Genomic DNA, 26,530 nt, shown 5'->3' with positions numbered 1-26,530 from the left:
CAGCGGCTGCTCTAATCTGAATCGTGTTTCCAACGATGCTAACTCCCTCACACAAAAAGACAAGAACTAGAGGGGGGTAGAATCTCTCCCTCTCCTCTCTCTCTCTCTCTCTCTCTCTCTCCTTCTCTCCAGATAGCTACATCTACATGCCCCGGCTAAAGCCTCGGAGCCTCAGAGCCAGAAAGAGAGGAATGAGGATTTAGCCTGTGCCAGAGACATATTCCATTTTCCCCATATGGCTGTATTGAAAAGAGATCAATGAAAGTTATTTATGTAGACAAAGATGTATGAATATATAGATGTTCCTCTCTACCCCTCAAGGCTGGGTGCTCCTGGCTCCGATGGGCTTCATTGATTTACTGTTCGCACCTTCACTGGGGGAATTGTTTAAATTCATCTTGCGGGTGGCCCTATAAAGGCTGCGTTTGTGTGTGAATGACTGAGTGACTGTGTGTGTGTGTGTGTGTGTGTGATTGGGGGGGGGGGGCTTTTGTGAGACTATATATACCGTATATGGGCCTCCCACTTCTCTCTGCCTCTACATCCATTCTGCTGCCAATTGAATTACGTTTCTCTTCCTGCATTAAATAAAACATAGGACTTTTTTCATTACTATTAGAGTGAGGGCCCATTGCTCATGCACATATTCATGCACAGGGTAGCACTGACCACTGGGGTTGAGCTGGGAATAGTACAAGGAGGCGGGGTGGGAGAGAAGGGAAGTATTACACTGTATTACCGTAATTAAACACAGTAAAAGAACCTGTCCCACGTTGAAAGTGATCCTGGTTCATTTCCATTACACCGAACTCCATATATAATAACTGTGATTATAATTACAAACAAGCCTGGCTGTAATCATTATTTATGGAACTGACACTTATGTATAATTGCCTAGCCAGAACCAACATAGGAGGCCAGTGAAGTGTTTATCAAAACTTGACGCAGGACATCTCAAGGTCATTGAGGTGACGGAGCACCCATCGACCCTTCCTCCTCTCCGCACTCGGAGCACCCATCTCGAGTTTGACCCCATGACCCCAAGTCACTGTTCCACCCTGAAAGCCACTAACATTGCAACACCATTCCAGAGGCCAGCATCTCACCACCCTCACCCTGTTGAAAACAATCCAAATACCCACAGAAACATATTTGGCCGTAGATGTGGATGGAATAGCCCCTAAGGCCAGTCATGTTTAAGCCAAGATAAGGTCAGTAATAGGCAGGGGTGGAAAAGTGGAAGATTCCACAGAAACACTTGGGGCCATTCTCTCCATGGTGCCCCTCTCCATAGCAACACTTCCTGATTTAGTTCGAACCACACAAGGGTATCTATCAGTTCTCCATCCAGCATACGGTGGAAGCTCATCATCCATAGCACAAACCCCAGTACACAGTCTCACATTCCCCCCATACAACTGTAAAACACTTTGTGACAATTGTTCATGCAAGGGCCTTATAAAAAACGAATAAAAAATGTGATATAGAACACAGCCTACTTGTTTTCTGTCAGGTCACTGCTATATATTCCCAGCATCCAGCAGCCCCATTTTACTCTTCTAAAGAGCAACTCCAAGAGACCCAAACCCCGGGCTTCTCGGTCTCACATCCAATGGTGTCTGGCAACAGATGAAGAAGAACCGAGAAAAGGGCAAACAAATACAGGCTCCAAAAAAAGAGGACCATGTGCAAGCCAGGCTTGAAGAACAACGGCGGCACAGAAATGGTGGCTTTCAAACGGGGGGCGGAGGGGGAGGAGGCGGGAGGGAGGAAAGAGGGGAACAGAGGCCCTTCCAGATTAGGAGCGTGAGGCATCTGTTGGTGCTGGCACACCGACGTGTCTGCAGCTCTTCATCTCCCAGCCAAAGCCGGTGTTTCGACCGAGCACAAACAGGGGGGCCATGCCATCAACATGTGCCATGATGTGCCACTATCCTTGACCCCACTTGTCCCTCCCATATGTCGCGGTAACGAGAGGGATCGCAGGCGACGCACCTGTACCCTTTGATTCATTGTGGCCACCTTTTGTCCTGTGGATGCTCGTTTGGAGCTAGAAGCATCTGTTGGGTTGTTTGAAAATGGCTTCAGTGATATACAGGAGAGTATTTTCAAAGGTTAAGGATGATGTGTCTGAGAGGGATCCAAAACTGTAATGCGGAAAAGTAGAGAGAGGTTTATGTAGTTCACCTAATGGATTAGAGGACTTTTGATGGAGCTTGATCTGCTACCAAGGTAAGACCAAAGGCCAAATGCCAGGTTATGCTGATGTGTGACCTTGACTTAAGGCCATTTCTCTCAGCATACAGATATGTAATTGGATAGAATGTGTTACTGTATAGGAGCATGTGCTAGAAGGTGAATCTGTATGGAAGCAGGTGCTATGCCTTTGTGCAGGTTCTAGCTTGTGTTACTGACATACCTACATCATGAGGTCGTAAATAAGCATCTCCTATTCCTAGACCATGAAATATCATCACTAGCAGCACCACAACATATGTATCATTACCAGCAAAGTACATTCTAACATGAACTTCATAATAAGATACTTACCGCAGGTGTCGGTCATAACAGCGATCCTCTTTGTGGAGTCTAAATGGTTTAATTTGGTGTGGGGGCGTGTAGTTATATTCTCAAGCTTAGTTAGCTTTCATTGAGAAAATAAGTGGGAAGCAAAGTCTCCCAGCGTGCCATCTCAGACGTAGACGACAAAGGTTTAGGAGAACCGGGTCCTATTAATTAGGCACCAAACATTAGAAAATTGGCTGAAACAGCAAGAGACGACCTGAACTTGTCCAATGAGAAGTTGTTTTTGTGTTCCATTGTAAAACGTTTTGCTACGGGGGCACTCCTCTCTGCCTGAGGAACAATAACCGTGTAGTATTCATTAGGCACCAAACAGATAGAAAACAAACTGACACAGGAAGGAACTATCTGAACTTGTCCAATAAGAAACATTCATTTTCATGTTCCGCTGCATAACGTTTTGCTACCGTGTGCCATAATGAATACGACCTTGGTTATCACTCTGTCTGAGGATGGAAACTAATGACTTAGCATCTCTAAGTCCAATACAGCCAAAGCCATTATGCCAAAAGGTCCATAGCACGTAGGTGCTCCTCAGAATGCTCACTAGGCATTGTGCTTAGAGATGCAAAAGCTACAACTTTGAACGTCACTGCACAGGTCAGCAGAAACCAACTTGATGACTGACACTTCATAGTAGTTAATGGTAATAGCAGCCTAACAAGAGTGCTGATCAATGACTAAATGGATGTAGCTTCAGGCCAGCAGTGCAAAATGACTCAAATAGCAATGGAGATGAGAATGATATGACCAATCCAAAATCGACCCTTAGCCCTTATACCCTACGCTTTGAGGAGAACACAGTGCCTCCGACGCAGCCCGCTCCCAAGGACTGTGGGCTCTCGTTCTCCGTGGCCGACGTGAGTAAGACGTTTAAGCGTGTTAACCCACGCAAGGCTGCCGGCCCAGACGGCATCCCTAGCCGCGTCCTCAGAGCATGCGCAGACCAGCTGGCTGGATTGTTTACAGACATATTCAATCTCTCCCTATCCCAGTCTGCTGTCCCCACTTGCTTCAAGATGTCCACCATTGTTCCTGTACCCAAGAAAGCAAAGGTAACTGAACTAAATGACAATCGCCCCGTAGCACTCACCTCTGTCATCATGAAGTGCTTTGAGAGACTAGTCAAGAATCATATCACCTCTACCTTACCTGACACCCTAGACCCACTTCAATTTGATCCACAGATGATAAAATCGCCATCACTCTGCACACTACCCTATCCCATCTGGACAAGAGGAATACCTATGTAAGAATGCTGTTCATTGACTATAGCTCAGCCTTCAACACCATAGTACCCTCCAAGCTCATCATTAAGCTCGGGCCCTGGGTCTGAACCCCGCCCTGTGCAACTGGGTCCTGGACTTCCTGACGGGCCGCCCCCAGGTGGTGAAGGTAGAAAACAACACCTCCACTTTGCTGATCCTCAACACAGGGACCCCACAAGGGTGCGTGCTCAGCCCCCTCCTGTACTCCCTGTTCACCCATGACTGTGTGGCCATGCACGCCTCCAACTCAATAATCAATTTTGAAGACGACACAACAGTAGTAGGCCTGATTACCAACAATGATGAGACGGCCTACAGGGAGGAGGTTAGCTGATCGTGGACTTCAGGAAACAGCAGAGGAAGCACGCCCATATCCACATCGACGGGACAGCAGTGGAGAAGGTGAAAAGTTCCTTGGCGTACACATCACTGACAATCTGAAATGGTCCACCCACACAGACAGTGTGGTGAAGAAGGCGCAACAGCGTCTCTTCAACCTCAGGAGGCTGAAGAAATGTGGTTTGGCCCCTAAGACCCTCACAAACTTTTACAGATGCACAATTGAGAGCATCCTGTCGGGCTGTATCACCGCCTGGTACGGCAACGGCACTGCCCGCAACCGCAGGGCTCTCCAGAGGGTGGTGCGGTCTGCCCAACGCATCCCCGGGGGCACACTGCCTACCCTCCAGGACACCTACAGCACCCGATGTCACAGGAAGGCCAAAAAGATCATCAAGGACATCAACCACCCGAGCCACAGCCTGTTCACCCCGCTACCATCCAGAAGGTGAGGTCAGTACATGTGCATCAACGCTGGGACCGAGAGACTGAAAAACAGCTTCTATCTCAAGGCCATCAGACTGTTAAATAGCCATCACTAGCCGGCTACCACCCGGTTACTCAACCCTGCTCCTTAAAGGCTGCTGCCCTATATACAGTGAGGAAAAAAGTATTTGATCCCCTGCTGATTTTGTACGTTTGCCCACTGACAAAGACATGATCAGTCTATAATTTTAATGGTAGGTTTATTTGAACAATGAGAGACAGAATAACAACAACAAAATCCAGAAAAATGCATGTCAAAAATGTTATAAATTGATTTGCATTTTAATGAGGGAAATAAGTATTTGACCCCTCTGCAAAACATGACTTAGTACTTGGTGGCAAAACCCTTGTTGGCAATCACAGAGGTCAGACGTTTCTTGTAGTTAGCCACCAGGTTTGCACACATCTCAGGAGGGATTTTGTCCCACTACTCTTTGCAGATCTTCTCCAAGTCATTAAGGTTTTGAGGGTGACGTTTGGCAACTCGAACCTTCAGCTCCCTCCACAGATTTTCTACGGGACTAAGGTCTGGAGACTGGCTAAGCCACTCCAGGACCTTAATGTGCTTCTTCTTGAGCCACTCCTTTGTTGCCTTGGCCGTGTGTTTTGGGTCATTGTCATGCTGGAATACCTATCCACGACCTATCCCTGTATATGTGCTTTCTTGAGCAGGGGGACCATGCGGGCGCTGCAGGATTTCAGTCCTTCATGGCGTAGTGTGTTGCCAATTGTTTTCTTGGTGACTATGGTCCCAGCTGCCTTGAGATCATTGACAAGATCCTCCCGCGTAGTTCTGGGCTGATTCCTCACCGTTCTCATGATCATTGCAATTCCACGAGGTGAGATCTTGCATGGAGCCCCAGGCCAAGGGAGATTGACAGTTATTTTGTGTTTCTTCCATTTGCGAATAATCGCACCAACTGTTGTTACCTTCTCACCAAGCTGCTTGGCGATGGTCTTGTAGCCTATTCCAGCCTTGTGTAGGTCTACAATCTTGTTCCTGACATCCTTGGAGAGCTTTTTGGTCTTGGCCATGGTGGAGAGTATGGAATCTGATTGATTGATTGCTTCTGTGGATAGGTGTCTTTTATACAGGTAACAAGCTGAGATTAGGAGCACTCCCTTTAAGAGTGTGCTTCTAATCTCAGCTCGTTACCTGTATAAAAGACAACTGGGAGCCAGAAATCTTTCTGATTGAGAGGGGGTCAAATACTTATTTCCCTCATTAAAATGCAAATCAATTTATAAAAATTTTTACATGCACTTTTCTGGATTTTGTGTGTGTTATTCTCTCTCACTGTTCAAATAAACCTACCATTAAAATTATAGACTGATCATGTCTTTGTCAGTGGGCAAACGTACAAAATCAGCAGGGGATCAAATACTTTTTTCCCTCACTGTACATATATATGGATTAACTGGTCACTTTAATAATGGAACACTAGTCATTTTAATCATGTTTGTATACTGCTTTGCTCATTTAATATGTATAAACTGTATTCTATTCTATTGTATTTTAGTCAATGCCACTCCAACATTGCTTGTCCTAATATTTATATATTTCTTAATTCCATTCTTTTACTTTTAGATTTGTGTGTATTGTTGTGAATTGTTAGATGCTACTGCACTGTTGGAGCTAGGAACACAAGCATTTCACTACACCGGCAATAACATCTGCTAAATATGTGTATGTGACCAATAAAATTTGATTTGATTTGAGATTTGAGAGTACTGTATAGGTCTAAGCAATATTGACCCTACCTAGCTCCCCGATAGGCTATAGGAGTAAATTTCGATACTTTGCTTATACCTATTCAATCCTCACAGATCTACACAAGTGCATAGGAGGTAACCGCTATAGGGACTAAGGGTCCATTTGGGAGTGGGAACTCCATCTGACACACTCCAATGAGCACTACACATGCTCACGTCTTTGGGGCACCTTGCATGATTTAACAGGGAGATGACCAGGCGTTTAATGGTTGTGTTACACCCTTCCTCCCTCATCATTCATGCATGCCTCCACATTAGTGGGTGTGTGGTGGTAGCAGCAGCAGGGAAACTGGCTACATCCTTTTCTAAAGATGGCAATGATATACTCTCAGTCAACTTCATACCATCGTGTCCATGTACCACACAGAACAAAGATGATGCTGATATACAGTATTCTCAGTCAACTGTAAACCATGGCTTTAATGTGCTTCACAATAAAACAAGAATATGGCCTCTCTAGGCTGCATTCATCAACTATATAGTTTAGTGCTAGAACATGTGGATATGGTAGGTTTGTAAAATGCAATTTTAGTTCAATCAATTCAACAAAGGTAGTCTGACCTTAGAATCTTAAAAGCAGGTTGTGAATTGGTACTGTGAAGCCAATATGGAGCTATAATCATATGGTTTCATGCTGTTTTGTTTGGTGTTTGTGTCTTGCAGGGCTGTCCATCTGCCCCATTCCTGTTGTAGTTTAGGCCCTATTGGAATCCCACCATAACCAGCTGGGTACTCCACTACTCCTGCCTGCCGGGGTGAGCAGTTAACCTTGCATCTTATTGCACTGACACATCAATTATTGTTATTAAGGCCAGGTTATTTATTTAATTCATGATTTCCCACAGGTAATGAGGGAGAGTAATTGAGGCACGCATGTGTGATGTGTGGTTTAATGTGTGGTTTAATGTGTGGTTTGCGTCGCGCACGTGCGCAAGGGGCGCACCAGATGTTGGAAGGAGCGCGGGGGGAGGCGTAATAGAATCTACAACAACATCAACAGTGTGTGGATTGAGATAAAACAAATCTGCAATATGGTTACAATATCCGTCACGGTGAGAAATGAAACGTATTAGGGCTATAACTCATATTGCAATGCTATTTATCTTCAGGCGCTCCATATGACAAGGCACTTTTGTGATGCCCAAGTTTCCCTTCCTCTGCAGTGCACAACATCCAATGCACAACATCCAGAATAAATTTCTGACGCGCCTCTATCCTTTGTGCAATTAATAATGAAGCATACTGAAATCCCCTATGAATCATCCGGATGTACAAGCGAGCACCGCAATTATCTTGCATGTATCTTAGTCTGGTGAGAGAAGGTTAAAAGCAACAGACAATGTGGTGGATAAATAACTAGCCACGGCGGGGGAAAGTAGTGAAGGTTACTAGGCTACACTGTACATAGTGCCCTATACGTGTTGGAATGCCCCAAGCTCTATCTCTCTGTCTATTATTATCTCTCAACCTTTCAGTAAACGTTTTTTTGCTACTCTTCTCAACTGCTTGTACTGCATCGAAAATTATGTAGGAGCAGTGTGAGCACCATAGTATGAACGTCATGTGCACGGGTTACCACCAGATCAATCATGTCACGTATTGGAATGCGCCCGCCTTCTGATAGACAAGAGAGGATGGGAATGGGGTGTCTCGAATTATGAGGTGAAATATGTTAACATGCACCACTCGTAGGCTACAAGCAAGCTGAAGATGGAGCCGTGCGCTGCGCAAAGGCTGTAGCCTATACCTACCACATGCTAACGCACACTCATTGTTTTATCCACTCACACCTCTCTCTCTCTCTCTCTCTCTCTCTCTCTCTCTCTCTCTCTCTCTCTTTCTCTCTCTCTCTCTCTCGCTCTCTGTCTCTCTATCTCTCTCGATCCCTCCCTCCCTCTCTCTCTCTCTCCAAACTGTGAGAAAATGAAAACCGAGTGTACACTCTAGCACACATACCCATGATTCATAAGCAGGTAGACCCCCACCACGAAGCCTCGGCATTAGTATTCACCTCCAGCACCATACCAGAGAGAATGAAGGGGAAGATGCATGCATGGATCCAATCCAGCGGCAACATCAAATCAAAGTAGCCTACTAGAACTTACCTTTCGACAGCAATGCGAGGAGCAAAGCAGCGAACACGTTTCGTAAGACTGGGCAGCTCATGTCTTGAGGTTTCGATAGATTTTTCGTTGTTGTTTTCGTAGTAGAATACCGTTGTAGTCCCCTTGTATGGAGCCTTTGCAGGAAAAATATAAAAATATCTACTTGGTGTGTTTTATTTATGTCCAACAGCAATAACCGACTGCTTTTACATGTGACTGGACAAAAACATGAGTCTATCCCCTTGACTTTTCCCGTTGATGACCCCCCTTAGCCAAAGAAGACGTAGAGGGAATACCAAATGACACAAAATCCTGGTTCAAAAATCTCAAATATTCCAGACACTGAATTAATGTTGTTTTCAATGGTTTGGAGCAAATGTGCTCAAATGCGCATCTGGACACGAACGTAAATACTCTACTGTTTTCTGCCAAATATTCGACAGAACATTTAAAACTAATGGATACAATCTGTGCGTTCTGTAGTAGACAATTCGTCTCGTAATTAGCCTACAATCCTCTATCTCTGTCCGTATGCAGCGCGTCTTGCCGCTCCGCACTCAATGCATCGCTCGGAGAAACAACAAATGCGAAGCGCGCAAGAAAAGGCATGATTGACAGTTCAAGGAGAACTATTTTCTTCCAATCACCGCCACCAAGGAAGGGGCGGGAGCTACAATTGCACTGCAGCCCCTTTCTGAGAGGGTGAGAAAAGGAGGCGGACTGGCCAATCCGAGGTGCATTGTGGGCGGGTAAATGCGCGAGGCGAAAACGGCGCGGTGATAATGCAATGTGATTTATAGCAAGCTTAGTGTTGCTGCAGTACTCGGAGAAACAGTGGTCCACAGGGGGACAGACATAATGACTTTAGTACAGGGACCGAGGTAGAGTGACAGAGGGACAGGTGGAGCTACGAGGAATGGGTGCGTGGTGGGTAGCTGAATTAGGCTATTGGATAAAGGGTTAAGGTTCTATTCGGGTTGTTTTGTTGGGCTTTTGCCCAGGCGTTGCCCACATGACCAAAGAATGGATGGAGTTCCAATACCTTAAAATTGAATAGACCAGTGAACACTTATTATGGAAATGCAAACAATTTTGATCACAGTTACACCTATAACTGCACTTGTTGGAAGACCATGCAATTGAGTCCACATGAGCGTTTTGGAATGTCACTAGGCCTACTCGTCTGGAAAAAAAAGCCAACTGCATTAAGTAGGCTTTATACACATGGCGACACACCATCTGTGTGCGAGATGACTGAGATTAACACGATAGTAGCAGATGAGTACAGTAAAGTGATGATAGACTTCCTGCTCTGCAGTGTTGAAGCATGCGACACCTAATATTCCCTACACATCATATATTCCATTGAAAGTCAAATGAAATCAGTCAGAGTCACCCAACAAGCTGTAATAACTGATATTCAGATTCAGCACCATTGAAGTGGACAGCGACAGAATAGGAATTTGGAAGTTCAGCACCATTGAGGTGGACAGTGAGCGAATCCTGATTTCGAAAGTTCAGCTCATGAGCAGTGGACAGCTGCGTTTTGGGAGCAATAATGGGGAATCCCTTATAATGAGAGTAAGCCTAACTAGGAAGGGGGAGGCACCCCTAGGAACTCTGCAGGGTTGGGAGTGTAATCGGTTTTATGTAACTGATTACAAAATAAACTGTAACTGTAAGCCACTATGTTACCAGCAAACATATTGTTATCAGATTACAGATACTTTTGAAAAACTAGATGATTACTTCTAGGATTACTTTTAAATTCAGAAAAAATGTTTGGATAAAAAAAATATTGATGACACTTTTGTGTTTTCTCAATGACATTCAAATCAACATTGAAAAAAGGCGCAAGTTTAAGTTTGTTCCGCATGACGGAGTCTGACCACAAGTCAGAGACCACTATGATGACACACCAAAAGCGTTTGATGGAGTACGAATATTATTTTGTAGGCTACAGTCCAAGCTATGTCTTCCAATGGTGCGACTGTCTGCATTCAAAGATTATAAATCCAATTTGAATAAACGCTTGGAGGTAAGGTCGACAGCAGTGGGTAGCCTACGGGCGATACGGATATAACGTATTATTAATCTACATCTACATAGCGCAATTTGAATCACACTGCAGCTTTCTCATTTAGCTATTTGCGCCTTACGGATTGTGGTTATTGTGGATGGCTGTTCACAAATTTAGCCTATATGTGTATTTTAACCCAATAATGATTGTTTTGAATAAATTTAAGCTGCCTATCAATCATTGTTTTTGCGACCAGTGGACAGACAGTGACAAAGGGTGCTCTTGCAACAGCTGCATAGTGCGGATCCCAGCCTATCCCACTGGACAAAAACTGGTTGAATCAACGTAGTTCTACCTAATTTCAACAAAAAATCAATGCGATGACCTTGAAACAACGTGGAAAACTGATTGGATTTGCAAAAAGTCATCAACGTAAGGAAATGTCGTCTTTTTTTTCACCCAACTTTTCACCTAAATCCATTGACAGGGTGACATATTTTGTTGATTTAACGTTGAAATCACGTTAGAGTTGACAACTCAACTAAATGTAAATGAAAACTAGACGTTGAACTGACGCCTGTGCCCAGTTGGGTGGAATAAACGTTTGAGGGAGTTCCTCCCTTCTAAACTCCTCCGTGGTAATGTGCTACACATACTGTCAAAAACTAGTTTCATTTAAGAAGACCACAAGTGGGGCTTTTAATGCTCAATCTAATTCGTGCTGATAAAAAACGTGAACAATAGGCCTATAGCAAATGCAACATATGTCAATAATCTTTCAAATCCAAATAGCATTTTTCAGTAGTGCTCAAAGCATGCCCTTCCATGAGAGCAACATTTATTTTTCAACTCGAAGCAATGAGCCCAATCAGTCCTCCATGACAACAAAATCATAAACAACAAAATCATAAACAACAGAGTAGGCTAATAAGTCCTTGTTTATAGGTTATGCTCAGGTAAAACAATTAGGCTAATCTATATTTCCATAATTCCAAATCCTATTCTTGAAGATTAAGGGGTGTTAAATGAATTGGAATGACTGGAAATCTGACAGATTTTGTTTTTTAATGTAAAGATATAGCCTAATCGTATTACTATCTGTATTGAAGTAGAAAGCAATGGGTTAGAAGAAGCATACATAACCCATAAAGTAAAATGCAACATCCATTTATGGCCAGCTATGTAAACTCGATTTATCCTGCATTAGATGTTGTTCAATTGGTAATATTCATTTTTGTCTTCTTCTAATGCGCTTAAGGGGAATGTAAAAGTAATTGAAAGTAATCAGATTACATTACTGAGTTTGGGTAATCCAAAATGGATGTTACTTATTACAATTTTGGACAGGTATCTAGTAACTGTAATGGCTTGCATTTAGAAAGTAACCTACCCAACCCTGGAACTCTGTTACCTACTCTAATAATGACCCATGAGTCCATAGCCTGCTCCAAAATATCTTACACAATACTTTTAAGGGAGTTAGGCTATATATTAGTTCACAATTTATTCTCACTTTTGCATGGTGTTATTGCCATATTCATATTTACCAGCATTTGAATATAACACACTGTAGGGCAACATTCACATCCTATATTCGTCTGTTTATGTAAAACATTGTAGACTGACAATATGGTATTTTTTTAAAAGTACGCCCACATAGCTACACTTCTAGATATTTGCATTGAAATGCCGCAGGATACAAAGCTGGTTCTTCATTAGCATAGAAAGACATTGCCTTTATATGGAACCAAACATATTTGATAGTGAGATATGCAGTGTCAATACCCCATTAATGGAATTCATGATAGTAATCAGTAATTCAACCAGGCTTCTGTACACAGGGTCTGCATTTATTTATAAACCTGTCAAAAGTGTCTGTTTGTTTGTATTCCATTGTTTTAGTTTTTATAAAAGACACACCTGAGAAGATTTGACAAAGCCAATTACCCTCATTCTTCCAAAGCTCCCTGGAGTTGTCATTCCGTGTTTTGGGGATGGCAATGGAGCTGAAGAATGTTTGATTATATATCACCAAAAGTTTGTAATATGTTGGGAATCCCACTCCCCAGTTAGCACATCGCTTCTGCCTTTTGCCAGAAGTGTGTGTGTGTGTGTATGTGTGAGTGAGCAAAAGTTAATGACATTGAACAACTGAAAGCCTAAGTGACAATAATTTCACTGCCAATTAACCGAATATAAAGGCATATGCAGTAATGTCATTTATCCATGCATTTTGGCACATTGAGTCAAACCCAGCTAGATCAGAATTCAGTGCTATGCTTTTCTGAGTCCCAAATGGCACCCTATTGCCTATAGAGAGCCCTATGGACCCTGGTCAAAAGTAGTTCACTATAGTGCACTATATAGGCAATAGAGTGCCATTTGGGACGCAGACCTTATCCAAATACCCCATCTGATGAGGTTAGAATGAGACTCACTAGAGAAGTCTTCCCTCAAGTGTCTGCTGTGCATGGCGCTAACTGTCTCTCTGTGTGTGTGTGTGTGTTTGTGTCTATGCCAGGGCCTGGGTTTAGACACCCCGCCGCCAGCCTGTTTAGTATGGTAATGTATTGAAATGTGGTCTCTCTCTCTCTCTCTCTCTCTCTCTCTCTCTCTCTCTCTCTCTCTCTCTCTCTCTCTCTCTCTCTCTCTCTCTCTCTCTCTCTCTCTCTCTCTCTCTCTCTCTCTCTCTCTCCTCTCTCTCTCTCTCTCTCTCTCTCTCTCTCTCTCTCTCTCTCTCCCTCTCTCTCTCTCTCTCTCTCTCTCTCTCTCTCTACCTCTCTCTCCCTGCTCCCTCGGTCCTTAAGCCTCCCTCATTAATTGGCATGGCATAGGTGGCCGACACATGCTTGTAATACACTGGGAGGGAGCGAGGGAGAGAAAGAGGGAGGGAGAGAGGGGAGAGAGGGAGAGAAGCTTTTGGGTCCGTTGAGATTGCCCTCTGAAACCAGATATCCCTAGAGGGCTAGAGTGAAACAGAGAATAGAGAGGGAGGACAGAGAAAGAGATAGGGAGAGAGAGAGGATGGATGAGACAGACACAGAGAGTGGGAGGGAAGAAAAGAGAGAGGAGGATGGGGGAGAAAGAGAGAGATCATTGGCATTGCTCTGTGAAGAAAAAAGGAGGGTCAGAGAGGAAAAAGAGGAAAGAGAGAGAAAGGGGGATAATCATGTAAGAGATTAACTCGCCTGTTGAGTGTGAAGAGGAGGGGGAAAGAAAGACTGGGACAGAGAGAGAGAGAGAGAGAGAGAGAGAGAGAGAGAAGAGAGAGAGAGAGAGAGAGACAGAGAGAGAAGAGAGAGAGAGAGAGAGAGATGTGGTGAAAGTGAAAGGACTTCGACTATATTGAAATCTCCCAAAGATTCCCACCAGTTGTGCCCCTAATAGGGTTGTGTGTCCCAATACATCCCACAGCCCAGAGGAGAGGCCTACTCAACATGTAGAGGAAACATTTATTCACCATATTAATCTTGTTCATTTCACCCTTGATACCACCCCTGCTGTTATAGCAGCCTAATTTGATGTCGTTACAACCACTTTAAGCATACAATTGTTTTCTCTGCTGATTGCCCGACAGCAACGCCTGTAAAGCACCTTGAAATTGAAAATCCGAATCCGAATCAGAGAAAAAAGGATCCACCGAAGGAGGCGTAGAGTAGCGAGGAAGGAAGAAATAAAGGAAATAGAAAGAGAGGGTATAAGGAAGGAGAAGGCGATCAAGAAAGAAAGATGGGAAGTCCAAGATAATGAAAAGGAGGAGTTTTCTTTCCCTTTGGTGTCCAAAATGGCCACCCTAATACACATTTGTACTTCATTTTTGTGATATGTCTGAAGCCTCCTGTCTGATTATTTTTACCCAGAAATGTGTGTGTGTGTTTAATTCTATGATTCCCCTGGGGCTACTGTAAATTATGTATGGTAAATATATGATGAAACTTGTGGTGAGAGACTAGTCACCTTTTAATGCGAGTGGAGCAGAGCCGGAGTAAGCCGAGGCGTGAAGACGGATCAAAGCACCAAGCTGTAATAGATGATAGGGTTTAATCATGTCTAGCTACCGTCTCTCTCTCTCTCTCTCTCTCTCTCTCTCTCTCTAGTAAAACCCCTACACTGTGATACCATGGTCGATAATAAATATTATGGTACACTCATTGTCTTACAAGAATCACAGGCCACTAACATTGCAAGCAGAGATTCAGCAGCCTTGAATGGCGCAGCAACAGTTGGAATTCAGAAGTTCAGCACCACATGACAGTGGACAGGCAGTCTGTCAAGCCACACTGATGGGTGAATCCCATGTTACATGAGTGGGTCTAACCAGGAAAAGGAAGCCTGGTAGGGAAAAGCTCCCTATGAACTCTGTTTGCTAGCTTGTTTCAGCCATATTTAATTTTCAATTTTCCAAACCAAACCTTACAATGTTAGGATTGGACAAGCATTGCCAAAAAGTAAAATACATTGCTCCAATGTTTCTTAGATCTGCACCTATACAGTTCTTAACATCCAAGTCAAGCATATTTAACTCCCCGACCATGATGTATTTCATTGTCCCCCACCCACACATACCATAAACTATACTGGAACGCTCCGAGGTGAAGTATCTCCTACGTGCAGATCTAGGGTCACCTTCCCCTCCACCAATCCTAATGCTAAACTGACCCAAGATCAGTGTCTAGGGGCAACTTCATCCTACACCATACTGGATAAGTGCATGAAACATGACCACAGAGCAAAAAATTAGCAGATATCTCTTTATCTCATGCTCCTACTTCATTCTTGTTTGACTACATTGTTATTTTGGATCCCTTTCTCCCCTCTCTTTTCATTGGGTGAGTCTCATGGTTGGGATGGGTGAGTCTCATGGTTGGGTTGGGTGAGTCTCATGGTTAGGTTGGGTGAGTCTCATGGTTGGGTTGGGTGAGTCTCATGGTTGGGTTGGGTGAGTCTCATGGGTAGGTTGGGTGAGTCTCATGGTTGGGTTGGGTGAGTCTCATGGTTAGGTTGGGTGAGTCTCATGGTTGGGTTGGGTGTGTCTCATGGTTGGGTTGGGTGAGTCTCATGAGTAACCCCTTAATCCTCTCAGTCCCCTCTGGCCCGAAAGCCTCACTGAGCCTCACTCTATCCATCTACTCCTGTCCTTGGCGTTGCCCCAGAAAACATGTTCCTCTTGTAAAACCCTATGATGAACAATACCTAGAAAAGGCCTTGTATAAAATAAGAAAAGGCATTGTTCCATGTATAAACCCCTGTCCATTCCATATATCAAGAATAAAACAGAATAGAATAAATCTTTTTCCCAAAGTCATAAATTAATTCCCTGAATAAATGGATGGAAAGCATACGGAGAGTGACATTGCCTGTGGAAAAACTCATAGCACTTTATGCTCAAATTAAATAACTTTTGCCTAAAGTAGGATCCACTATTTAGTTTCCATAGACATTGCCCTTTAAACCGAGCTCGCTCATTAATCAATGGTGTGCTTGTAGAGCTTATTGAACTCTGACTCAGCCATAAGAAAGCTGTAGAGCGAGAGCTCTGTTGAATCAGTTAGGATTTAGTCAATGTTCTTGAAAGTGGAATCTTTACACTTCTCCTCTGCACTGAATTGCCACTCCCCAGGCCTGTAGAAATATGGCAGTGATGAATAACATGAGTTGGGCAGTAGATATCTATCAAAGCACACCATTCCAAGTGCTATAGTTTTAAGGACTGAGCACCCGGGCTTATGACTTGCTCACACATCTCTCATCTCTCTCAGCTCCTCCCTTGTTCCCTAATGGATTCTCTGTCTCTGTCCTCTCTTTCTCCTTCCTTCTGTCTGCCTACTCTCTTTCTCTCTCATTCCTCTTCTCTCCCCAGCTCTCTTTCCTTAATATCTCCTCTGCTTCCCACTGGGCACACTACGTCATTTCGACGTGGATAATTGGGTAATATTTGGTTGAGACATTGATCAATGATTTTTCAACCTATATTCACCCACTCAAAAAGACAGCCAAAAGTTAGTTGAATTTCCAATCAAATCACTATGCTTTCAATCATCTAAATGCACAACCAAATTCCAATGGAAAAACCTCTCAGATGTTTTGTTTAGTTGTCACCCATTTAAAAACACAGTAAAGTTCAAATGGGAATACAATGTCAGATATGTTGTGTATTTATACAACAACTTAATGTGTTATCACTGTGCTTCATCTAATAGCACAACCAAATGACCTGGATTGCAGTTGAGATTACAATAAAGTACACGGTGCAAGTGATCAATTTCGCTCAAGATTCTTCACAGATTATTACAGCAATTGTGAAGATGTCCACAGATCTGTGATGACCTATGCATGCTATGTTTAACATGTTTGCTTCATATGATTACAGAAGAAGACATTTATAGTTACAGTAACCTCAAAACGCGGCCATGGTTGTGTTATTCATTTTAAGGTTCAATGGTACATTAGTTTGTTAGATAGCCTTAACTTTAGGCTATTTAGTGTATTACAAAAGTAATATTGAATTGTGTTTCGTGTACAATGCAACCATATATCAACATTTTAAATAAATGTATCTTCTGCTTGGATAGTTCCATCTGAGCCACTGACTTAATCCCATTCATTCACTTTTCTTTTTGGTTGAGTTGGAGACATGAATTCAACACATTATTTATTAACTTGTCGACAAGTTAATAGGTTATTTATTGTATTTCAAATATGATATTGGAATGTGTTTAGTTGTCAACGCAACCAAAAATGAAAATTTGAAGGAGATGTATCGTCTGCTTGGATAGTTCCATCTGTGCCACTGATTTAGTCTGGCTTTAATTCCAGTTTTTCTACAAATTAATAAATTATATGTTGGATTCATGTCTCCATTTTATCCAAAAATGAAAGTTAAAGAATTGTACTAAATCAAATCAAACTTTATTTAAAGTTTGATTTGATTTGATTTAGAGCTATTCTTTAACTTCGAATTTTGGAGATACATCTCCTTCAAATGTTGATATTTGTTTGCATTGACAACCAAACACAATTCAATATCACTAAATATCCTTCTTTTTTTTTTATATCAACCTGAGTTTGAAACCCTAGGCCTATTGTTTTGTCAATTTTTTGTTTAATTCTGGGTTGAATTTTAACAATCACTATTGATGACTTTGTAAATGCTATAGGCCTAAATAGCAACATTGATGATATATGAGTGATAAAGTATGGTCACATTTTATTTGCTCTGTTAAACCTCCCCTTTGGAATAATTTCGATAGCAACAGTGAATCTATTTCGTTTTTAAGTGGAGATCTCTCAACCATCATTCTCACAATAGCACATTGGTAATAGTCAGCGACAAATATAATAGCAAAGCAGGGAAGGGCTTGGTTAAAACATTAGATGGGAGACCAAAAGGTAGCGGTAGATCGATCAACTCTCCAGTAGGAAGCGCTGCTCAGCCTAGTGTTCTTTTTTTGATAGTGGCTAAAACATAGAAAATCTGATGTTGTTTTAAAGGTACAAAATCAACATATTTTATACAAGGTTTCTCTCTCTCTTTCAATTCAATTTCAATTTAAGGGCTTTATTGACATGGGAAACGTATGTTAACATTGCCAAAGCAAGGGAAGTAGATAGTAAACAAAAGTGAAATAAACAATAAATATTAACAGTAAACATTACACTCAGAAGTTCCAAAAGAATAAAGACATTTCAAACGTCATATTATATATATATACAGTGTTGTAACAATGTGCAAATAGTTGTGGTTTTTCACCCAGTAGATAAGGGAGTTTATCAATTGGGTTTGTTTTCAAATTCTTTGTGGATCTCTGTAATCTGAGGGATATATGTGTCTCTAATATGGTCATACATTTGGCAGGAGGATAGGAAGTGCAGCTCAGTTTCCACCTCATTTTGTGGGCAGTGTGTACATAGCCTGTCTTCTCTTGAGAGCCAGGTCTGCCTACGGCGGCCTTTCTCAATAGCAAGGCTATGCTCACTGAGTCTGTACATAGTCAAAGCTTTCCTTAAGTTTGGGTCAGTCACAGTGGTCAGGTATTCGGCCACTGTGTACTCTCTGTTTAGAGCCAAATAGCATTCTAGTTTGCTCTGTATTTTTGTTAATTCTTACCAATGTGTCAAGTAATTCTCTTTTTGTTTTCTCGGGATTTGGTTGGGTCTAATTGTGTTTCTCTCTCTCTCTCATCTCTCTCTCTCTCTCTCTCTCTCTCTTCTCTCTCTCTCTCTCTCTCTCTCTCTCTCTCTCTCTCTCTCTCTCTCTCTCTCTCTCTCTCTCTCTCTCTCTCTCTCTCTCTCTCTCTCTCTCTCTCTCTCTCTCTCTCTCTCTCTCTCTCTCTCTCTCTCTCTCTCTCTCCTGATTCGGCGGTAATAAGTGCAGCAGCTGAAGGTGGGGCTGGCTGGAGGTGAGCTGGAGCAAGCCAGCAAGTTAATGAGGATAGCGACCTTGGTTTGTGCCTGGGGTAGAAAACGTGGGAGGAAGAGAGACGCAGAGAGAAACATACAGAGAGACAGATGTTCCCATTTATTACTGTAATTCCCAGTTCCATCAATTCACAAATGCATTTGTTTCTAATTGTGGTGCTTGTAAATGCCACAGAGGTTATGTGCGTCGTGTGCGTAATCAAAGGGATAATCTTCGAGTGAATGAGGAAGGAAGACAGAGCAGAAGTCTGGGTGGGTGTCTGGGGGAAAGATGTCTTCATGCAGAAGAGATGTCCTCATTTAAATTTAGCCTGATGGTTTATCGTTGCACTGCATAGAATTTGATGGGTGTTGTCATCCTCATTTTAGCAGGTCTCTCTCTCTCCATTCCTCTCTCTCTCTATTCCTCTCTCTCTCCTTTTTTCCTACTCAGTCCCTCTAATGCAGACACCCTGGTGTTCTTGTTTATCCTCTTTTCTTCTCTCTCGCTTTCTGTCTCTCCCTCCGTCCCTCTCTCTCCCTGACTTGATCCCTGTTTCCTTTGTTGCACTCCCAAATCAATCGTTCTCATTTTGTCCGGAATTAATTCTGCCGTCTCTTATCGTTGACGCCACCGTCCCCCGTCCCTCTCCATATCCAATACTATCTCCACTCCCTCTCTCTCTCTCTCTCTCTCTCATTCGCTCCCTTGTTCCCTCTTTCTGTTCCACAGCAACTCATTTAGAATGGTCTTCTTTTTCTCTCCTCTCTTCCAGGGTTCACTCCCCAGAGTTGGGAACAATGAGTTGATTAGATGTGCATGGCATACCAGGGCACAGACTAGTCCATCCTGGAGAATTGCATTGCACAAGGTGGCGTCATGCATAAGATATAGTGTTCCCAGTCTGGTACTCTGAAATATGCTACACTGCTATACTGCTACGTGTTGTGAGATGATATACTACTGTGGGGTCGAGATTAATCGCTATCTATCCCGGCTCGGTCTATACACTACAAATGTGTGGCAGTTTGTTATCTCCAAACTATTCATAAGTCACTCCTATCCCAAGTAGAGACTATGCTATTCTTTGACATTCACAGTGCAATAACAAATGGATCAGATTCGCACATTATTGTTGACTTAGGATAGCTAGCTAGGATATTTATCGGCTTTCACTGCAGAACAGAGTGATTACAGTGAGAATGTTTACATAGACTGGCTACCTTCCTCCCGCAACCATGATGTCTAACTTCAAATGCCTTTACATGCTTCATTATTAACCTCAGAAGAGCTTCTTTGTGGAAAAAACAAACATTATTTTAAGAAAAATACGAGTATCAATTCAATTGATTTTCTAGTAAAATACCATCAAACCCAACTGAGCTTTTTCTTTTCTTCCTTTGTTTCTCTTGTTCACACTTTGATGGTCCTCCCTTTGTGAGGCTTAGCAACAGCTGCACGGAAACATCTTTCCCCCGAAGAAGAAGAAGAAGAAGTTATGAAGTGTTAGTCTTCTGATTGATGGAGAAATGAAAGAGAATTGCTAAACAGTTTTTGGAGTCGAGGGAGAAGGGGCCAGCTAGACGGAGAAACGGCCGAAGACTTTGTATACTCAGAGGATTCACAGAGACTGAAGGAGACAGACTTGGGTTCAAATACTATTTGAAATCATTTCAAATACTCTATCTGTACTCGACCACCCTCTGCGGGGTCGGGCACAACGGGATGCATCCGGTTTTCAGGGGAAATGGAAAGAGTGTCTGTGACGCGACTTCCGCTTTTGGACGTTAACAAGGCGACATTCCATGTTAACTCCTCCTCCACATTTACTGAATTGGTTCAACAGTGTAGAAGAGAACCTCCCCCGTAAGGGCCAGAAAGAAAGAACGCTTAAGTGTTTCTTTATGCCTGCTACGTTAGGTTAGTACTCGATTGAATAGTCCTAAAACTACTAACCCTGCCTGTCTGGCAATCCAGACAGACTAGAGCAAATGCGCAAATGCTCAAAGAGTAAAATGTATTTGATCCCAGGTATGGAAGGAAATCATAAAATACATAAACACATTGAAATCATCAGGGTTTGGCTGAGGTTTTCCTTGAAGTTGGAGGTGTTTATATGCAAATCATTACAAAAATGCCATGCCGAGAAACAATAGTCAGCTATTTGTACCGCATAATCAGACAGGGTGTAGACAGTGCAGAGGTATCCATCTTTGACGAAGCCACAACACAGCGCAACAATGTGATGCTCTCCAATGTACGAGCGCCGCGGTATCATCAATCTTGGTCGATACATAATTTCTCAAAGGGTTGTGCTGTGTTTGGTTGGTCTTGAGAGAAGGAGGGAGGGAGGGAGGGAGGGAGGGAGGGAGGGAGGGAGGGAGGGAGGGAGGGAGGGGGGATTTAGAAGTAGAAAGAGAGAGAGAGAGTGTGAGTCGTGGAAATTTAATCATTCTGTACACAGTTGAGGTATTCAGGGTTCGAAATTGTTGAGATAACTCTCAAATTAATGCTTGCATTTATCTGTGAGCCGATTCAGCACCACTAGAGATTTGACTGGATGGCTTTTAAAATAGATTTTTCTGCGGCATCTGCAATGTTAAAGGAAAACCACCCAAAAACTTGTCAGCAATCAAGTTTGATGCTGCGTTTGATGCTGCGTTTTGCAGCTTCAGCTGCTGCACTCATTACATATGATGCAAAATGCATCATACAGGGATGATTTCTGTATTTTGAAAGTTACATACCTTGAAATCATGATTGCTGACAAGCAAAACATTTTGCGACTTTGTCAACAATGGACGAATGAAACAAATACCAAAATATTGTTTTGAGTGGGATTTTCCTTTAAGTGGAATGTAATGCATGATTAAACATCCAATTGTTTAGGCCCTCGTGTTGTCATTCATTTCCCGCACTGGCTCTTAGCCCATTTAGCATGGTTCATCAATACATTTTAGAGAGTCATAGTGCAGATACGTTCCACTTTTTAATAGCATGACACGAGCACGTTGCTCACCGTGTTCCACCTTCACGCTCTGATTGGCCGCTCAGTGAAATCATTAAGCGAGTCTGTATTGTCATTAGCATCACTGTGTGATCATCGCCATTATCACGCCAGTTCAATTTATGTATTGATCGGCACTTCCCTCTCTTTTTCCCAACCGGATGGATGGATGGAGCAGAGTTTTGTTCTGGGCCCCTGTGGCCCCGCCCCTGGGCCCTGCTCTTGGTTATTCTCCTAACAGGGAAGTAGTTGGCCATTAATTAAACACGTCCCATTGTCCCCTCCCCTGAGCACCCCGGATCCATTTGTCGATGCACTCTGAATCGAACGCTTCAGTGCTGACGTGGGCCACCATCCCAGCTCTGCCGGAGTGCCAACCAATGAAGTGTCATTCTCTGCATGCATCTCCCTCTTTCTCTACCTCTTTCTCTCACTTTCTCCCTCTAGCTCTCTCCATATCTCTCTCTCTCTCTCTCTCTCTCTCTCTCTCTCTCTCTCACTCACTCACTCACTCACTCACTCACTCACTCACTCACTCACTCTATCGCTCTCTCGCTCACTCACTCTCCCTATCCTCTCCCTCTCTCACACTTTCTTTAATGGCTCTCTTGACCTTTCTCTGTCTCTCCTTTGACTTCTCTCTCATAGCTCTCTGTGTCCGACATACTGTTTTCCATGTTCTTAGTAAAGTCTGTTTAGTATGTGTACATGAGTATGCATTCCAATATAGATCATTGCTCTGAGAACAGACCTGGGTTCAAACACTATTTAAAATAATTGTACATACTTTATCTAGGCTTGATTGAGCTTGCCTAGCACAATGGAACAAACAGAAAAGTCTCATAAGTGCAAACCCCACCCAGATTCCGATTCTGACCTGGCATTCCAGACAGGCTAAAGCAAACACTCAAAGTACTTGAAATATTTCAAATAGTATTTAAACCCAGGTCTGATAGCCCATTGCTTTGAGAAACGACAGTCCTTATCAGTTGAGTTGTCATGAGGAGACAAGGGTTGCTGGCCAGGAGTTCCTGTTATAAAGTGTTCCGGCATTTAATTCTGAAGTGAACAGATTTGCAAACCAGCGTGACACTCATTACCATGTTATTGTCCCTTTTAGAATAATTTATTATGCATCCTTATACAGCACATGAGTAAGAGGTATGACACCTAGTTATAGTGTGCATCCCAAATGGCACCCTATTCCCTTTATAGTGCACTACTTTTGACCAGGGCTCTCAGAAAGTATTCTGACCCCTTGACTTTTCCAACATTTTGTTACGTTACAGCCTTATTCTAAAATGGATAAAACATGTGTTTTTTTCTCATCAATCTACACACAATACCCCATAATGACAAAGCGAAAACAGGGTTTTAGATATATTTGCAAATATAAAAAAAAAAAAAAAAAAGAAATACCTTATTTACATAAGTATTCAGACCCTTTGCTATGAGACTCGAAATTGAGCTGAGGTGAATCATGTTTCCATTGATCTTCCTTGAGCTGTTTCTACAATTCAATTCTATATAAGGAAAAAAACAATCCATGAGGTCGAAGGAATTGTCTGTAGAGCTCCGAGACAGGATTGTGTCGAGGCACAGATCTGGGGAAGGGTACCAAAACATTTCTGCAGCATTGAAGGTCCCCAAGAACACAGCCTCCATTATTCTTCAATGGAAGAAGTTTGGAACCACCAAGACTCTTCCTAGAGCTGGCCGCCCGGCCAAACAGAAAAGTCTCATAAGGTGACCAAGAACCCGATGGTCACTCTGACAGAGCTCCAGAGTTCCTCTGTGGAGATGGGAGAATCTTCCAGAATGACAACCATCTCTGCAGCACTCCACCAATCAGGCCATTATGGTAGAGTGGCCAGACGGAAGCCACTCCTCAGTAAAAAGCACATGAGAGCCCGTTTGGAGTTTGCCAAAATGCACCTAAAGGACTCTCAGACCATGAAAAACAAGATTCTCTGGTCTGATTAAACCAATATTGAACTCTTTGGCCTGAATGCCAAGCGTCACATCTGGAGGAAACCTGGCACCCTCCGCAGCAGGGACTGGGAGATTATTCAGGATTGAGGGAAAGCTGAACAGAGCAAAGTACATAGAGATCCCTGATGAAAACCTGCTCCAGAGCGCTCAGGACCTTAGACTGGGGCGAAGGTTCACCTTCCAACAGGACAACGACCCTAAGCACACAGCCAAGACAACGCAGGAGTGGCTTCATAACAAGTCTCTGAACGTCTTTGAGTGGCCCAGCCAGAGCCCGGACTTGAACCCGATAGAACATCTCTGGAGAGACCTGAAAATAGCTGTGCAGCGACGCTCCCAATCCAACCTGACTTGAGAGAATCTGCAGAGAAGAATTGGAGAAACTCCCCAAATACAAGTGTGCCAAAGGCGTAGCGTCATACCCAAGAAGACTCGAGGCTGTAATCGCTGCCAAAGGTGCTTCAACAAAGTGCTGAGGAAAGGGTCTAATACAGTTTTTTTATTTGTAATACATTTGCAAAAACTATAAAGAACTGTTTTTGCTTTGTCATTATGTGGTAAAAAAAAACAATTTAATAATTTTTTGAAAAAGGCTATAACTTAACAAAATGTGGATAAAGTCAAGGGGTCTGAATACTTTCCGAATGCACTGTATAGGGAATAGGGTGCCATTTGGGACGCGACCATAGGAAGTAGCCACCTTCTGGACATACCGCTCTCTCCTGACTTATTTAGCTGAATGGTTCATAGAAACATTTAATTTTTTCCCATTACATATGATGAATTGAGTGTTATTGAAATGGTAGAGCTAAGTACAGGGTTGTCAGTCAGCCACTGCAGTGTTCATTAGTGTCATGTATGTGTGGGTCATGTCGACGCAGCTTGAACTTTACAGCTCACAAATGTAATCTCAATCTCAATTAAACAATGTAATAAGACACATACAGTGGATATACATAAATATACTGGAAATAGACGTGCACGCACGGTTGCACGCACACGCAAGCATGCATGTATGCACGCACACACACACACACCACATGTCTGTATGTGTTGTGTGTGTGTGTGTAAATACAATACACAAACATATAAATAACATGTAACATGACTTCCATGTGGAAGTCGCATTCTTGTGCATGATACATGGGGGACAAAGTCTCTCTCTCTCTCTCTCTCTCTCTCTCTCTCTCTCTCTCTCTCTCTCTCTCTCTCTCTCTCACACACACACACACACCAGGTGTAGCTCAGAGCTGCTCAGCAGTGTGTGTACAACATCATCACTGGCAGATCGGAGGGTGAGACCTGATTAAGGCATTAATTATACACATTTTCCCCATTAAGCCATGGAACATTGGTCTATTAATTTAACAACAAGCAAAACAGCTTGGATACGGAGAAGATCTGAAATACGTGTCAGATAGAATATTAATTCCTGTCTTCTTTATTAATGTATTCATTTCACCGGCATTTTCAAATGACCACTGGGATTCACCGGTTTATTGTTTCTGAAATGTACAATGCCTTTGATCTACTTCAAATGCACGTCGATCATGGAGAAGAAAAAGCAAACGTGTATATCAGGTACATGGAGAACTAGAGAGAGAGAGAGAGAGAGAGAGAGAGAGAGAAAGAGAGAGAGAGAGAGAGAGAGAAATAGCTATGCGTGAGAAAGTTGTTCCTTTTTATAGTCAGGTTCTGTGTGAAACATTGCCTGCGTCCCAAATGGCACCCTATTCCCTTTAAAGGGCCATTAGGGCTCTGGTCATAAGCAGGTTGCCATTTGGGACACAGCGGCTAAACAACTGTGGAGAGAGAGAGGCAGAGCTTATCAATGTAAATTGGTGTGTGAACGGCTACCCTGAACTTTAAAAGTCCTTGCAGCAAAAAGAGAGAGAAAGAAGTTGGCCATGGTACAGTGTGTGTGTGTGTGTGTGTGTGTGTGTGTGTGTGTGTGTGTGTGTGTGTGTTTGTGGCTTTCTATTCTTCCCATTGAAGACTAGCAGTGGATGTGACCTTTCCAATATGGTGCCTTTTAAGTTGAATGACCCTGTGCCTTGACTGAAACAAAACCGAGTAAGCATTGTGATGCTCTGTGCTATCCAGCCAAGGAGGCCCGGAGGAAAGCAACATGGCTGTGTTTGTGTGAGTGTGTGTGCGTGTACTGTACGTGCATGTGTGTGGGTGATTGACTGAGGCTTGCCCTCTGTGTTTAGACTTGGGCACTTAGCTCCAGCTAGCTGTGAAAGCCTTGTCTCTGCTTTCTCCCTGTGAAAAGAGGCTATAAAACTGGCATGTTGTGAGAAAACCACGCTCACGGTTGTTGTAGTCAATATATTTCATTGAGAGTCTTCGACGGTGGTGGCGTGTGACAGGGCCAGGCTGATTCCCCATGACAACACCCTCAGTGATCGAAATGCTGATATTTCCTTCCACATGGAAGACATTGTGAATTATAAAGTGTATGCACACTCCATTGAATATCTCGCTGAATGCCTATAAGATGGTTGTTTAACAGTGCAAATAAAATATTTCCACTCTCTCCCACTCTCTATTTCCCTC

The 26,530-nt window shown here is 43.0% G+C and overlaps 1 protein-coding gene across 1 annotated transcript in view; it reads right to left on the bottom strand.

The window, feature by feature from the left end:
- LOC311139525 (igLON family member 5-like) overlaps positions 1 to 8,615 on the bottom strand; it is a gene marked incomplete at both ends in the record, with an annotated part of 146,964 nt that extends 138,349 nt beyond the window's left edge. Inside the window, one exon of the mRNA XM_084174411.1 lies at positions 8,555 to 8,615. Coding sequence (XP_084030537.1) covers positions 8,555 to 8,615 — 61 coding nt within the window. The remainder of the gene's footprint in view (positions 1 to 8,554) is intronic.
- Between the last annotated feature and the right edge of the window lie 17,915 nt (positions 8,616 to 26,530).

Source organism: Coregonus lavaretus (genome assembly GCF_964263955.1).
Source record: "Coregonus lavaretus genome assembly, chromosome: 13".
Classification (NCBI taxonomy): domain Eukaryota; kingdom Metazoa; phylum Chordata; class Actinopteri; order Salmoniformes; family Salmonidae; genus Coregonus; species Coregonus lavaretus.
The sequence above is the reverse complement of the archived record's forward strand: the minus strand, read 5'-3'. Positions and strand labels throughout refer to the sequence as shown.